The sequence below is a fragment of the Falco peregrinus genome, chromosome 1, assembly GCF_023634155.1.
Source record: "Falco peregrinus isolate bFalPer1 chromosome 1, bFalPer1.pri, whole genome shotgun sequence".
NCBI classification, from domain to species: Eukaryota; Metazoa; Chordata; class Aves; order Falconiformes; family Falconidae; genus Falco; species Falco peregrinus.
This window is the reverse complement of record NC_073721.1, coordinates 81127314-81143308: the sequence shown is the minus strand read 5'-3', so window position 1 is coordinate 81143308 and position 15995 is coordinate 81127314. Positions and strand designations below refer to the sequence as shown.

The 15995-nt window shown below is 41.7% G+C and overlaps 2 protein-coding genes across 4 annotated transcripts; one reads left to right on the top strand and one right to left on the bottom strand.

The window, feature by feature from the left end:
- Positions 1 to 5107: 5107 nt before the first annotated feature.
- On the bottom strand, positions 5108 to 10222 carry LRRC57 (leucine rich repeat containing 57). 2 transcript variants are annotated; one of them, XM_055816639.1, is made up of 6 exons: positions 10084 to 10222; positions 9196 to 9373; positions 7753 to 7888; positions 6461 to 6729; positions 5911 to 6096; positions 5108 to 5315 (listed from the first exon to the last, which is right to left on the bottom strand). In XM_055816639.1, the coding sequence occupies exons 2-6, from the start codon at positions 9277 to 9279 to the stop codon at positions 5274 to 5276; spliced, it is 717 nt and encodes a 238-aa protein (XP_055672614.1). In that variant the 5' UTR covers positions 9280 to 9373; positions 10084 to 10222; the 3' UTR covers positions 5108 to 5273. The 2 variants fall into 2 exon arrangements, with proteins under 2 accessions (XP_055672614.1, XP_013159788.1); XM_013304334.3 differs by lacking the exon at positions 10084 to 10222 and adding an exon at positions 9741 to 10037.
- Positions 10140 to 14952, top strand: HAUS2 (HAUS augmin like complex subunit 2). 2 transcript variants are annotated; one of them, XM_055816626.1, is made up of 6 exons: positions 10140 to 10483; positions 11039 to 11143; positions 12452 to 12521; positions 13352 to 13484; positions 14147 to 14255; positions 14393 to 14952. In XM_055816626.1, exons 1-6 carry the CDS (start codon positions 10223 to 10225, stop codon positions 14534 to 14536), a joined length of 822 nt encoding a protein of 273 aa, XP_055672601.1. In that variant the 5' UTR covers positions 10140 to 10222; the 3' UTR covers positions 14537 to 14952. The 2 variants fall into 2 exon arrangements, with proteins under 2 accessions (XP_055672601.1, XP_055672607.1); XM_055816632.1 differs by having other exon boundaries at positions 10209 to 10483; positions 11039 to 11131.
- Positions 14953 to 15995: the final 1043 nt, after the last annotated feature.

Here is a 15995-nt window from a genome sequence, read left to right as displayed (position 1 = left end):
ATGGGAGGAATAATTAAGACTAATAGCATTATGGCATGGCTTTTTGGAAAGACAGTCCACAGCATCCTGTAGCTGTTAGTAATGAATCCTAGGGCTAGAGAGGTGACACTAATCTACTGAAATGTAAGACAATATTAAGTGTTTTATTCTCTTTTTTTTTTTTTAGGAGAAATACAATCGTTATTACTGGCAAATTCTCAGTTCACTTCCAGAACAACTTAAAAAAAAAAAACACAAATGACACACAGGTGCACACACAAAACCCAAACCCCCCACAAACATAAAAAACCCCAACAAAACAAGCAGGGAGAAAAACTGACGAAAGGATGGAGCTGATGCATGTAATAAATAGGCCAATGCTAGACTATGGTAATTGCTGGAAAACTAATCAAAAAAACTAGTCTACCCCATTAGAAAATGAAGATTATGTGCTTAAAAACACAAGTAGCAAAGAAGTACTTTTAAGAACGTTGCATACTGCATTTCTAACAAGAGCATGTATGGGAAAGCATAGGGGATTTGTATGCTCAGGGGTGTTTTTGTCCTCCTTCGAGTAGTACAGAAGTCTCCAAGGTGTGGTGCTCTGACAGATGTGCTCTGGAGTGGAGGATTGTGCCAAGGCACTGTGGGGAACTTTTCATGAATCCGCAAAAAGGAGAAGCGAGAGCAGAGAGATGGTGCCGCAGCTCCCCCTCCCTTCAGAGTGGGAAGTGGTGTGTCCCTGGGAAGTGTCAGTGCTGACTCGGTGATCAGGGAGGATGTTCCCCTAAAATCCCATAGAGGTGAGCTCTATAGTGGTCATTGCCTTCTGCCCCGCCCCCCCCCCCCCCCCTCCTAAGAAGGACCCTTGCCATGGTTTCCACTCAGCCAAAAGCCAGTGCCAGAAGGCATGTGGTGGCCCAGACAGCTCCCAGGTGAATGTGCAGCTGTCCAGGTCACATGCTGCAGGGAGTCCCTGAGCCTGTCACTGCTGCTGGGGGGCAGCTGAGGTAATACCTGTGTGAGATGCACAAAAAATAACACCCTTTATCACTGAATGTGCTTGAAAACTATTTTCTCTTAGAAATGTCTGTCCTGGTTTCAGCTGGGATGGAATTGATTTTCTTCTTAGTAGCTGGTGCGGTGCTGTATTTTGGATTTGGTGTGAGACAATGTTGATAGCACACCGATGGTTTTGGTTGTTGCTGGGTAACAGTCGTGCCAAGGACTTTTCAGTTTCTCAGGCCCTGTCAGCCAGAGGGCTGGAGGGGACACAGCCAGGGCAGCTGGCCTGAAGCAGCCAAAGGGATATTCCATACCATAGAATGTCATCCTGACTATATAAGCTGGCGGAAGAAGAAGGAAGGGGGGGGAAGGTTGTCTGTTAGGTCATTTGTTTTCTCAAGTAACTTACATGTGATGGAGCCCGGCTTTCCTGGGGATGGCTGAACACCTGCCTGCCATGGGAAGCGCTGAATGAATTCCTTGTTCGCTTTGCTTGTGTGTGCAGTTGTTGGTTTACTTACTGAACTGCCTTTATCTCAGCCCATGAGTTTTCTCACTTTTACTCCTCCAATTCTCTGCCTCATCCCACGGGGGGGGGGGGGGGGGGGGGAGTGAGCACACGGCTGCGTGGGGCTTGGTTGTTGGCCAAGGTTAAAACACAAGTGTTTATGCTTGGTTTCCTGTCCTTGAAAAACTTGGCAGAACTAGTTGCTGCTCTGCAACTAAAAAGTTTCCCTTCTATTTTTATTTCACAGAAATCCTAATGTTAACAAAGGAATGGGTGTGGTTGGAAAGACAGGATTTTTTTTTAAAAAAAGAGGAATATTTTTTTAAAACTCTAGTTTTCATCCCTGCATAATCAACATCACCTAACTTCAAACTATGAAATGTGTCCATCTCTTCTTTGAAAGGCCGTTATTTGACATGGGACTATAGTTCAGGTTGATAAAGGAACTAAGTAAAATAACAAACTTTCCAGTCAAATATTGGTAACAAGATGCCTAGCAAATACCTAGATATTAAATCACTAGATTTCACCTACTGCTATTACAATCTCACTTCCAGGGCAATTTAAATTGTATTTTTTCTGATACTAGAATGTTGGATTCCCAGAATGCTCCTGGGGGCAGCTTGTGTTGACTTCCAGCAGTTTTGAGCTGCAAGAGAGAACAACATACCTGGGAACGGCCTGGAAGTACTTCTCATGTAGTATATTCTTACCCATAACTGGGCGGAAAAAAACTGGGGACAGCCTGTATATGTAACTATTCTGAGCTTGCAGCACGTCCCGTGGGTATGCTTAAATGACGATAATTGGTAAAATCAAATTAACCTATTCTTTGATAAAAGATTAATTAAGCCTTTTATTCAGGGGTAGCTATAGCATGAACTGCAGCACATGCTGCTTGTGCAGCCACTTGCAGAACCTTCCTCTGTGAAGGCTATATGGTGAAACAATTTGCTGTTTACACAGTGCTGTGACTTGCAGTTGCTAATTCACCTTTGCTGCATTTGGGAACAGCAATGCACTATCTAAATGTTGAATAGATGCATAAAAAGTTTTACCCCAACGAAAAATTGAAAAGCCAGTGATACAGAACTGAAATAAAATACATTAATGGTTTATGTTGTTAACTAGGGTCGCATTTTCTACCTCAGTCATTCCAAAACAAAAAAGCTTCTAGTGTAATTGTGTATGGAAATAAAATCGTTTTCTAGTCGCCTGTTGTAGAGTGAGGGTGATGAGAAGGGAAAACTGAGAAACTCCCAATATGAAACTACTAACAGATTACATGCAGTGCTGAAATGTACAGAACAGTGTTCTACTAAGTGACTCAGTCACGGTTATTTATTGCTGTGGTCTAAAACATGTGAGGGTATTGGCCAGCTTTTTTTCTTGAAACAGAAATAGTCTTTCTCTGTTCTGGTACAAATTTGGTTAATCCAGGACTGACTCAGCACCATTCAGTATTTTGCATGTTTTCTCCCTTTTGCTTTACAAAATTTTTGATAGCTGTCGTAACTTCAAGGTAGGAAAGACTAACAATAAGTAATTGAAAGGTTTCTAAGTGTACTAGCGATCATATAAGAGAAATGTTGACTTTCTCGAATAATTCCAAAAGCAGTGAGAATTTTTTTATAGCTATGCTAACTACGTAATTTTTAAATGTTCTGATCTACCATCTCTTCTTACACATCCTTGCTGAATAGACAAAAGAATCCTGATAAACAAATGTTAAATGAGAGAAGCAGCATGTCTGAGCAGATACTTCCAGTTAAAAAAAAAACAACCAAAACCAACAAAAATCCACCACAGCACAACATTGCCAAGTGCATACATATTGATGACAGACCATGCCCTTCGTAGTCCAGGTTGGTGAATGCAAAGGGGGACTCTGTTAACGGAGGGGCTTTGTTCTCTGGGTGTCTCGCACATGGCAAATCTTTAGGAAAAACAGCTAATACTTCAAATGGGCTTTAGGTACCAAATGGAAGGACCTGAAATTTAAAACAAGTCTGAGGCTTTAAACTATTCACGGCTGGATTTGCACATCAGAATCTGTGAAGTCTGTTAGTATGAAGCTGAATAAATTTCTAAGTATACTGGGCCTTGTATTATGGTAACATAGGATGTGTTCTTAAATCAGTTCTCTAGTTGTCTTGCAAAACAAAGTAGCCTTGTAGGCATTGTCTGCAGTCAGCTACTTCTTAGAGGAAGTTAGTAGTTCTTCCATAAAGTAACACCTAGAATAGGGGTTCTAACGTAAAACTAGTTCCCTGTTTAATGATGGATCACATCCATCCTTTGAATAAGGAGTTGAAGTTCCCTAAAAAACTTTTATAATAGTTATCACTATGTAAGCACTGAAATAAGACAGCAACGGGGTCAGGAAACTAGATACCTCTTCTGAGCATCTTAAAAAAGAATCACTTATCACTAATCTCATTATAGTTGTTACGTTGAGGGAAAAGATGGGCACAGGGGTCACTTCATTCTTCTTAACTGCAGATGGCATAAGAAGTTGAATACATTTAATGATTACAGCACCAACTTTAAGTGGTTTGCTGTCCTTTCTTCTAACGTAGGAAAGCTTAAGTCTAGAACAGTAATTAACGTAAGAGTTTTATTAGGAATAGATGTCCATGCTTATCTTGCCAAAAAGTGTACTTAGTACAGCTCCTACTTCACTGTTTTTGAGTGTGCAGTACATACCAATAAAATTGCTACCAAGATGTTGACACATTCATATCCTCTGCATTCCCAAAGCAGTTGAAGTATAGCTGTTAACAACAACGGATGGAACCAAGTACGTTAAGTAACAGCTTTCAGTGATGGCTTAGTACTACTTGTTGAAGTGAAAACAGCAGCAGTTACACCAAATAAACTGGAACTGATTTTTTGAAAATTATTTACTAAAATAAGTACATTTCCATTTTCAGTATAAGTTACACAATTGCATACATTTTTAGCTCTTTCTAGGTGCTTTTGGTAATAAGGCAGTAGCAGCAGGTTGATGACTAGAACTTTCAGCATTGTTCTGTACACAAGGATTCAGTGCAAGGATTTTCCAGCAGTATACATTTTTACTGAAAAATTTACATTTTTACATTGAAGATGAACCTCGTCTTTTATTTGATACAGCTCAAGCAGAAGTGGACTGTAGTGCAATTTTTGCTTATGGGAAAAGAAAGCCTGTACAGTGAAATACGAATGAATGATGCCCAAACCACAGTTTGTTTACCAGAAGCAGTTAATAAAACACTTAACTTAGCCACAACTATTTGTGCTTCATAAACACCTTATACAGGTTATAAACTAAAACCTCATCTGTAAAAGTTCTCTGTAGAATAGTGCTTACTGCAAGACAAACAATGTTTCACGTCTGCTTTGGTGGTAGAACTTCCATGTGTTATCATGGAAGAGTGTTTCCAGAAGAAATAATCCTCTTGCACATCAACAGCCAGCTTCCTGACAAAAGAGAACTAGCAACTTTGAAATGCTCATTCCCTTTTGCTGTGAAAGAACAAGCCCTGAAAAAGGAGAGCAAGTATTGTGTTAAAAGCTATAGCGGCTCAAAATTCAAAAACTGGACCCTGGGCAGGTTCATCAGTTCAATACCCATGTTCTCTAGTTCAAGTTGGTTCGACATGGCTTTAACAGACCATATCAGACTACTAAGGGAGGAGTGCTCTGATGATCTCCTTCATCAGTCATGGTTTAAGTCAGTGAAGCAGGTACTTCAGTCACTAACTCTTCTTACTGGGAATACACAGGGTCAGAATAATGATCATGCAAACTTCTTCTTTGTAGCTGTAAATCGTTCCATGTACTAAAAAAACCAAAAAAAGGTAAGATTCAGAAATTAATACAAGATTCATTACTATTGAAAGCAGCTAAGCTTCTGCTCTCAGACTCAAAAGCACTCTGCATATTTTCATTTCCCAGATATAACCATTACAGCTGTACACTGAAAATTTCAAACAAAAAAAGTCCAACCCCCAAATTTTCTGCCATTTGCTGTAAGTCAGATTCATGTTTGAGAAAGAAAGTCCTTACAGTGCTCAACAGTCAAATCTCAAGTGTTAAGGATGAACTAACGTTAAACAGTTAAGAATGCTGCATAATAGGAAGCATCCATTAATTTTTATCTGATCAAAGTGAAGACACACACTTGTTATCATTAGCTACCCTTCAAAAGATGCTGATGAAAGAACACTGATCCTGAATCCTATGAAAAAGTTAATCTTTGAAGAACTCTTGAAATTCTTCTCAGATGTTAGTTACAAATCCAGGAACAGTGACAACAGCGATAGACTGATCATGCTTTTATTCACTAGCATAAATACTTAGTATTCTGAGGAGGTACTGGGTTATGACGTCACCAGAAGCTTCTTTAAAAAAAAAATAAAAAAAAATACACAAACCTTGTCATAACCTTCCAGTTCTCTGAGTTTCTTGATTTCAAAAAGGTTGCCTTCTACTGCAAGCAGTGAGATCTGGGAATCACTGAGGATACTTTGAGGAAGCATACTGAGTTCTAGACAGTTTTCTTCTAAACGCAAGACTTTGAGGCGTGGACAGTGGGAGATCCGCACTGAGATCTGGGAAATCTGGTAGAAATTAAAAAACAAAATAATGGGATTAAAAATTTAGTGATCCATGATTACTTGCAGTTGTTTCAGACTAATATTTTCTTCCATCATGAGAGGCGAACTACATGTCTTTATCAGATTCCTACTGAAGAACTGTTCAACCAGTTTTCTGTATGACTAAATTGAGGATTTGTTAGTCAAATCAGGCAGTTGGATGTATCACTACATAAATTCTAGTTATGACCCTTCATTTATGTTACGTTTGGGAGATGGCTTTTAGCTACGAAGTTTTGATGGTCTCAGCTTACGTCCTGTGAATGTACTAAGTCCAAGATAAACCATGTCTTAAATCTACATGCCCATAATATGTCAGTTACCGGACCTGATTCTGATTCAGATTGAGTTCGATAGCCTGCAAATCTCCCACAGTGTCGGGCACATTTTGAATCTGATTTTTGGAAAGATCTACCACATCCAGGTGGCGAAGACCACAGAGTTGCACAGGCACAGCCCGAAGCTGGTTTCCAGAAAGGCCCAGGGTTTTGAGAGCCGAAAGTTGTCCAAACGCAGCTGGTAGCTGCCTCAAGTGATTGCCATTCAAGTGTAGTGTTTCCAGTTTTTTCAGTTTACATAGCTCCTCAGGTAAAGCAGCTAGAAATAAATGACATAACAAAGAGATGACCTAAACAAAGAGCAGTAAACATTCATACCCATTTAATTCAAATAAGCTTCTGCATGGTAAACTGTGCCATATTACAGTAATTTCTCACAGGATTCCTCCCATTTTCCAATGAAGGCACAGAACCCTGCACAGAAACTTAAGCCCACTGACAACACATGCTTTTTAACCATCTTTCACAAGTATCTTAAAAATCGTATGCAGATAAGACAAACCTTCAAATCACAGGCTGAAAACACTACCCTCAGAGGATTTTAGCCTATCAGTTACGCTCCTTATTAACCACTTTGCCAATGTATTCTATGACATTTGAGGTACCACACAGTTCACAGCTTCAGGTCTACTGCAGCGCTTTAAAGGCATTACTCAACACACTCAAAAGTAAGTTCTCAGACAAAGCTTATCATATCATACCAGCATATAAGCCTCACCAGATAAGCTCTGCTGGCATTTATTCACCCCTCATGCTACCTACACACATGTATAACCTGTAGCACTCCTGACTTGCACTACAGAGTCAAAGAGGTTTGCAAATTACTTTTCTTTTTCCAAAAAGGCAGATAATACATTCCACAAAAAAAAAAGTTAAGTTCCTTAACCTCATCCTAACTTTTCCATGAAGTCTGACGTTCAACAGAAACTAACAACCATTGAATGGCTAGCACCAGTTTCTACAGATCATTTTCACTACCTGTTCTCTGTGCAAGTACTAAACCACCTGACATTGTTAAACCTTCAGATCAGACAAGTCATAGTGCAGAAGCATTATGGTTTTAAGTACTTACATGTCATTGTAAAACTGATAATACAACTAAGCTGGCAACTAGTTTTGAAGAATTTATGGGACTGTAAGTGAATTCCAAAGATTTCAGTTCAGGCAACTAAATTCCCTATTTACATCCCGTGAGAGTTAAATTGTTAAATTTAGTTTCTCTGATCAAAAAAGTCAGGTTATTATTTTAAAAATCTGTGGAGGTATTAATTAGCAGGCATACTCAGTTTGTTGTTGTTTAGAACAAGGCTCTTCAAAAAGGAAAATTTTCCAATGAGTGGTGGCAAGAGCTCTATTTTGTTGTTTGACAAGTCTATTGTCCTTAAGTTGCTTGTTAGCTTCTGCAGATCCTCAGGAAACTACGGGGGAGAAGAAAGATACAGCATTTAAATAGTTGTATTTAGTATTAATTAATTTTAAATACACTTATTATAAATATAAATAAATATTAAATACTTCAAATGTTCAAGTTACACACCTTAGAATTTTAATTGAAATTTGTATCACTATTATATAGTCATATGTATCACAATGTCCAATCACCGCAGTGTGCAACTAAGTTGGCAAAGTTACTTAATACATATTTTTATAAATATTTATTCATCTGAAGAAGGGAAAAGGGATACAAACTAGACAGTCCTAACATCTAGGAAGAACAGTTTTTAACCTAAAGAATTTAAATTAAAAAGGGAGAAGGAAGCACACCAAGACACAAGCTCATTTATGTTTTAGTCCTCTTGTATGTTTCTCTTAAACTTGCCTATAATTTAAAAATATTCTACAGCTAGTTAACACATCTAGATTTTGGCAGATCAGGACTGGCAAATTTTTGTCTTACTTTCTAAATAATGATGTAAGGCATTTTTCTTATCTTATTTACATCCTGTACTACTTTAATCTGCACTTGGCACTGAGCTAAAAAAAAGAAAGAAAAACCTGACAATCGCACCAGCGAATCTCAGGCAACAGTGGTTTTGATTCTCCTTTGGTTTGGCACAAGAAAAGCAAAGTCAGAAGGTAGGATAGTGGAAGAAGACACTTTAGGAAAGTCTTGGAAAAAATACTGCAGTGTAGAGTTATTTTGGCTATGCTCTGAATTGTTACTCGACTTCTGGCCCCAGGACATTGTGTGTTTTTCTGCAGTTCAGTCAAAGACACGACAATTTCTGACTTAATAAACTTCAGGATGCTTACAGCCCAGTGAACAACCTGCACAGACTATTCATATGACTACGATTAAATACAGCGTAAATATCTAGATGTGACAGATTGTGGAGTGTCTTTCTAGGTAACAATACGGTTATAAAATTTACATTTGTTCCCTCAAATTTATTTTAAAAAATATTTTTATTATTTTATTAATATATTTATTTATTATTTTAAAAAGCAAAACATCATAACTAGTACTTCTTGAACACACATGCATTCTAAAAGCATAAGCTCATAAGCATACAGGTGCCCTGACAGGTAAATCCTCAATCAGAAGCAAGTGCAAGGAAAAATCTGCTCTATGAAAAGGAAAAAAACCTTCTTGAAATAGTATTATCCATCACTATTTATGAGAAATACATGCATGCAATGCACTATGACACTGAGGTGGGAAACTTCTCTCCAGAAGCACCAGTCAGGCACACAAACAGCCACATTTCCCCTGTGGTTACATTACCTCTGTAAGTCCCTTTCCTGTTAGCTGAAACACGCCGGTTTTCTGTGCTGTCTCCAGGTGGGCTTTTAATGCACTATTGCCCATCCTAACAGTTCTCTGCAGGCGTACAGAGTTTGAGTGACAGTCTCTGCCAGTTTCTCTCAGTTATTCTGCACTAGAGAACTGCAATCCAAAGTCTCTGTGATAAAGCAAATGTAAAATGACTTTTTACATACACCATCTTCAATGCTACATGTATTTCAACATGCTGAACCGTTCCACTGCTGCGTTTTCATGTCCCTCTAACTAAACCCTTGAACTTAAAAGATTTATCTAGTTTAAGGTGCCTTAATGAAGGCAGCTTGAATACTGAAATGATGCGACAAATAGAGTTAAGACTAAGCGGAAGACCTGCACGCTTTCCGCATTTTGCCTCTTGCAGGGCCCAGCGGCGCAAGGCGATCCTCCGCGGAGGCTGGCCGTGGTTGTGATGGCATCCACCAGCACCCACCCGCTGTCAGTGCCAGGGGGTTATTTGCTTTTTTGGAAACATCTGTTCCACTTACGGACTTGGCTCCTCTGCGGCGACTCTAAATGCCGACGTACGACACCCACGTCGCGCAGCCCCAGCGGGGTCTAATCCCCAGCACCGGCTCAGCCGCGCCCCAGGCCGAAGGAGCCGCGCCAGGGTTGCAGCCGGGCGGTGGGCGCAGAGCCCAGCGCGGCCGGGACCGGCTGCCCAAGGGAGGAGACGCCCCGCGCCGCGACGGCTGGGAGCGGCTCAGCGGGGCCCTCGGCAAGCGGCGCAGCCAGCAACGGCCGCCGCGGGCCCCGGGCCCCCGCCTCGGTCTCGCCCCGACTGCCCCGGCCCCCGCCCGGCGCCGCCGCCCCCCCCGCGGCCCAACCCACCTGCACCGGCGCCCACACTCCGCGGCGGCGCAGCCCCCCGCGCTCCGCCCCCGCCCTTCGAGCACCGACGCTCCGACCGCACTTAGGGGCTGCCCCGGAACCGGACGCCGGTCGCTCCCCCTGGCCCGTCACACCCAACATGGCGGCCACCCGCATATGGCGGCCGCCGCACTCCGCCAGGGCCTCCGAGACGCTGGGCACGGCCGAGCACCGCCCCCTCGGCTCGGCGGCCGTGGCGGCGGGCCCCGTGCAGGGGACGCCCCGGGGGGCGCCGGAGTGGATGCTGTGGCGAGGCATGCCGAGCGACGCGGCGGCCGCCTGCCGCCCCTGGAAGGGCGAGCACCCCACGGCGGCGGCCGCCCTGCTGGCGCGGTGCCTGGCGGCGGGCGTCGTGAGCCAGGTAACGGCCCGGGGGGCTGGAGCGGTTGCGAAGGCCGGGGGCGGCGGGTGAAGTCGCGAGGGTCGGAGGAGCCGCGGCTGAGGCGCTGCAGGGCGGCCCCCGCTCCCGCCCGTGCCCGGCGCCCCCCGGCGCGGCCTGCGGGCCCGCACACCTGGCTGCGCGCCGGGGCTGCGTGGCTGGGGGTGCCGCCGCGTTACCGGTGCCGGGCCGCGCTGCGGGTGGGTAAGTGTGTGCGCGTTAACTTGAAAGGGAGAGAAATCTTTCCCGCTGCGGTGGGGCTGTCAGGCTTTTGGGCGGCGCTCCCGAGCGGCCGTGGCCCCGCCTGGCGCTGCGGCGGGAGGGGCTTTGTTTACCCCTGGCCCATTTTTCTCCACATTCCTGTTCGTTTTCCCCAGGCGGTACGTGTATTCTATCAGTTGATCAGGTGAAATTTGCTGTCTGGCGTAGTGTGAGAAATTAACAGTAACTTTAGACTATTAAAAGCCAATCTTGAGAATTTGCCTGGTATGTCCTGGCTGCTGACTGTGTTTTTTCCCCGTTGTTTTCCTTTCACAGGAGACATTGGATTTAACCTGTAGAAAAACCCCTTGCTTCGTGAAATTATCAGAGATGGAAAAAATGGCAGGCATTCAAGCTGAAATCAATGAGGTACAGCCGGAGGTACACTGTTGTCAGTGCACACTCAACGCTTCAATACTTAGAGATAATACATGGCACCGATGATGTATCGGACTGCCATGTACTATTGTTTCATGTTTTGGGTTTTTTTCACAGTTTAGTGGTTTGACTGTGGTTGGCACTTTTCCTCCCTGGTGGACTGAGTTGTCATAAAAATACCCCAGAATTATGTAACAAAAGTTTTTGGTGTAACTGGAAAGAGGCAGCAGCCTGCATCTGTGACTGAAGTGTTACCTGAAGTCTTCTGAGGAAACTGAAGAACAAATAAGAATTGGTAGTTGACTTGAATTCGCGAAGACGAGTTTGTTTATAGACAGTGTAACCATCTTGTTGGCTAGCAAGGGGTAACCTCAGTCTTTTCCTACTGACTGAATTGGCTATTGACTTGTATTTTGTGATAATGTGTTCTGAGGATTTGCTGGCTGGTACAAAAACTTGTGCTTATTAAGTTGTGCAGTGTGGGCTTCAGCAGTTACAAAGGCACACTGCAAAGCAGTGTTAAAAATTCATCATTTGCTTTTTTGGAGGATGTGTTAAACAGCTGCCATCATCCTGTATTGATGGGCAGAAGGAATGAGCAGTTTTGAGGTCCCAGTAAGGTGGCTACTCAGTCTCCCTTGCTGAAGGATTTCACATACGAAGTACTCTGACAGATGTTCAATATGCTATGAGTGAAGCATATTGAAGAAAAGCAACGCAACAGTGCTCTGTGTGTCCTGAGAGACTTGATACATGATCCTCTTCTGTATTTTCCTCAGTCTTCTCTTGTCTAGCCAAAAGTACCACAAATTCTTTCAGCCACAAGAAAGTATCTGCTGCTCTTGTGCTGATTTATAATTGGAAAGACTTAAAGGTAGGAGTTTCACCTGAAAGTGCTTTTCCTACAGTTAAAACAACCCAATGCACCATAAACCAATCTTTGCCAGAAGGAGGAAGTTTGAGGCTGTGAAAAGTTTTAGTAGAACATAGACTATGAAACTGCTTTGTAGGAGATGTAAGTTTCTGTGTTTTATGAATTAGTTGCAGGATCTGTCTTTTCCATCACAAATTCCCATTAAATTGGTTTTTGGTTTTTTTAACAGTCTTTTCCTATTGACCAAAAAAGCCTCACCAAATAATAAAACCCTCCAGAGAGCATGGTAACATGCTTTCATGCAAATGCTCCCTCTCCTTCACACGCGCGTTGTCCCCCATGCTTCCGCTTTCTCCCTTTCTACTTCCTCCCCCACGCCTAAAAAGTCAACAGTATCTGGATAAATGCATTTTCATTTGATGTTACTATTGTTGTAGAAGAAACTGAAAATTGAAATTCTGCAGTTGGAGAAGGAGACAGCAGACATTGCTCACCATTTTTACTTAGGTAAGTGCAGTTGTTCCTTAGAAAAACCAAGAGTGTTAAGTGACTTCATCAGCATATTAAGGTTTTATCTGACTGTGTGACACTTCCAGAAGTTAATTGCAGCTGTCTCCGCTGAACAGCTTGTTAGAGATGGCAGGTGTTTTATTAGCCCCTAAGAAATGTTTCCATACTATCTGAACTTTCATCCTCTGCTGTCTGAATAGCAGCTCTGTGGGTAACTCATTCTCCACAAAAGGGGTGTGTGTGTGGTCAGTTTCCCAGGGTCAGTGCAGCATCAGGAGTTCAGAGATCATCAGTAACCTGACTTGCTTCCCTTGCCCTGTGTGCTAGTTTGCTGCTTTTCCATGAACTCGATGTTTTTTTGCTGCATCTGTATGCCCCTAAAATCTCTTGGGTTTTTATTGTAGTATTGTAGGAGCAATTTATTAATTTCTTTATTATTTGGCACTTTTCCAACTATGATTTGACGGATGCTTGAAAACATTCTAGCTTGCTACTGCTGTGTTAGGCTAGTGAAGTATATTGTAATGCTTTAGTGTCATAGTATAGTTTTAAGAAGTTGGTTTCATCTCAAACACAGTTAAAACTATAGATAATGTAAAACAATCAACAAAGCTGTATCTTTAAAAAGTAGTTATTATGACTTTGAGGTGCATGCTGATATTAAGTTCTATATAATCCCAACAAAAATAATTCTGATTAATGTTCTCTTTCTCAAATGTAACCTGTCCAGTGCAATAGATCAGACGACTTCTCAGTCTTTCTCCAGAAGAAATTTTGCTCTTGTTTTAGCAGGACAATGAGTTCAATTTTGCAATTTTATTTTACAGGCAAAAAATGTGAGATTTTGCAAGATATGAACAGACACTTGGAAGCCGTACTGAAGAACAAGAAATGTCTTAGGAAGAGGCTGATAAAGCCCAAATGTCAAGACAGCCTGCCTATTGAGGCTACTTTCCACAAGTAGGCACATAGAAAATAATAGTTCTTTGTTTGCATGAGTTCAAATTAAATTTGAACTAATAGGCATAAGAATTGCATGCTTGCATTCACTTTTCCATTTATAGGAATTGTAGTAAAAGGTAGCACAACCTCAGCTAAAAGTTAGTAATTAATTGCTAAATTCTTAGAAAGGTGGTGATACTTATTTTCATGAATAATTGCTTAGGTTATTGGTCTTGTATTCTGAAGATTACAGAACAATTTGTGATGTGTTGCTTTGAATAGGTGTCTTGAATGCTTGATTCGTTATGCTTCTGCATAGGTAGGAATTCTAACTTAAGCATTTGCCATCTTCCTTCCACTGTCACTTGCTCAGAATAAGTGTGTCAATGATTCCCAGGCATGCATAGTACAAGTTTGAAAAATATAATCCTTCTTATTGTCTAAAAATCTAGTCCAGTTACTGAAGAAATGCATATTAACTTCTGTAATTCCTGCCCTACTTGTTGCCGAGAGTCATAAAAGTGTAATTGCAGAGAAATTATTAGATGGTTAGGAACCTGTATAAAACTAGAGGACTAAGACCACCCACGGGGGCGGGGGGGGGGGGGCGAACAAGAGCTTGGAAGTATTGAATCCTTGTTTTGCACAACTTTTGAGTAGGGTGCTCATTCTTATTACAGATACATAGTAGAGTTGTTGGCTGAGGCTGTGACTTTCATTGAGAAGCTTGAAAGCCATTTGCAGGCTTTAAGAAGCATCCCTCGGATACCGAACATCATGAGGGATATGGTGAGTAGCAGAAGACCTGAGCCTTCTGTCTCCTCCAGCATTAAGAATTCAATGCTGTTTGGTTGTATAGGTTGTTTTTATGTCCTGCTAGATTGACAGAATGTATAGAGATGAACTCTAGCTCTTTTCTGCTTCAGAACACTGCCTGGACAAAAACAGAGCTGCTCGTGATGGAGTTAGAGGAGCTGACAAAGCAAATACTGAAATGGAGAGAACTGCAAAAAGAAGTATATTCTGCCAGCATCTGCAATACTGCTGAATTGGACTTTGGCTTATCTTGAACCTGACAAAAAATTTTCATTAGATGGGATGGCTTTTCAAAGAACTACCTCCTTACAGTCTGTGAAACCCACAACAAATTTGTGCTTTAATCCAACAGGGCCTTTGTAGGTAGCTATATTTCTGTTCTTCTGTAACAGTTCTTCAATGACTTTTTTTGGGGGAAAAAAAGGGGCGGGGGGGGGGGGGGCAATGAACAGTAGCTCATAGGAAGGCAGACTACCGAGAAGACTGTGGTGGAGTTCCTTTTTTAAATAGTTGGACAGTACTCCCTTGGAGGCTATTTCTTCAATGGAAATTTGTTTTGATATTTCTTATGCATTTGCTATAGTGTCTGTATTAGTTTTTATAAATGTCTTGATGATACGCTGTATTTTGTATGTCACTGTAAAACTTCAATGAAAGCACTAGATTTCAAGAGCTGTTTCTTACTTTTTGTTTTGTTTTAAGATCCTATAATTAAAAGAACAGTGCAAAGTCTTAGGTCACTGCTTATGCTTCCATAGGAGTTCCAACCAAGAAACCAAACTAGTTTTAAGTTAGTTTTTATGGCTATGATGTGGTTTTGTGGGAAAGCAGGGAATAGGCTCTGCGATACATGGCAGGTCTACTGATCTGCAAACTACGCTTTTGTGACAGGACAAATACATTCTTCAGTTTCTCCTTTTCTGTTGCTTGCCCCATTTTCTGTGCCCCCTTTACAGTAAGACTCTTGTGACACGATTACAACTGGCAATTTAGCGAAAGCATCGATTATTCCAGTTTGCAACCTTAGCAACTTTTATGTCGTGAGATTTGCTGGTAAAATGTCATTGGCAGGACATCTGTAAACCAGGATAGTTGGTTGTCTGTGAAGGATGTCCAGTTTTGTATTCGGGATATAAAACAAACTGGAAGCAATGCCGATGTATGCTTTTCTACTGATTGTTTGTTAGCTGAATTCTTTGTATATCCAACCTGTTGATTTCTGTTTCTGAAAATGATACCTTTATTTTTTTGAAAGTAACCACTAGATGGCTCGGTACTACACAAATTTCACTGTATTTACTTAATTCTACTTTTAAGGAGGAATCTTTGGTTCTCTGAGCACACTCTGATCTGAGTTTACTTGTGATCAGTCTACTCTGTATCTGAAATTTTCTGAGAATGCCATTTTAATCCTTGTAGACCACACCATTCTGCTGAGTGTGGTGACAAGGTGTATAGCTTAACAATTCTCTAGTAAACTATGCAAATGTAGCTCATATTCCTTTCTGCGGCTGTTGAGAAAAGTTAAGAGGATAGTAACCATTTGAATTCAGTCAAGCAGAATGTCAGTAGATAGAATCTGAGAATAGAACTGACAATTGAGTCCCATAAACTTTAATGGGATCTTTGTGAGAACACTTGCTATGTATCACTGCAACATTTGAGTCCAAAATCCCATGTTACTGTTTCAGATGCGGAAACTAAGGTCTCCCA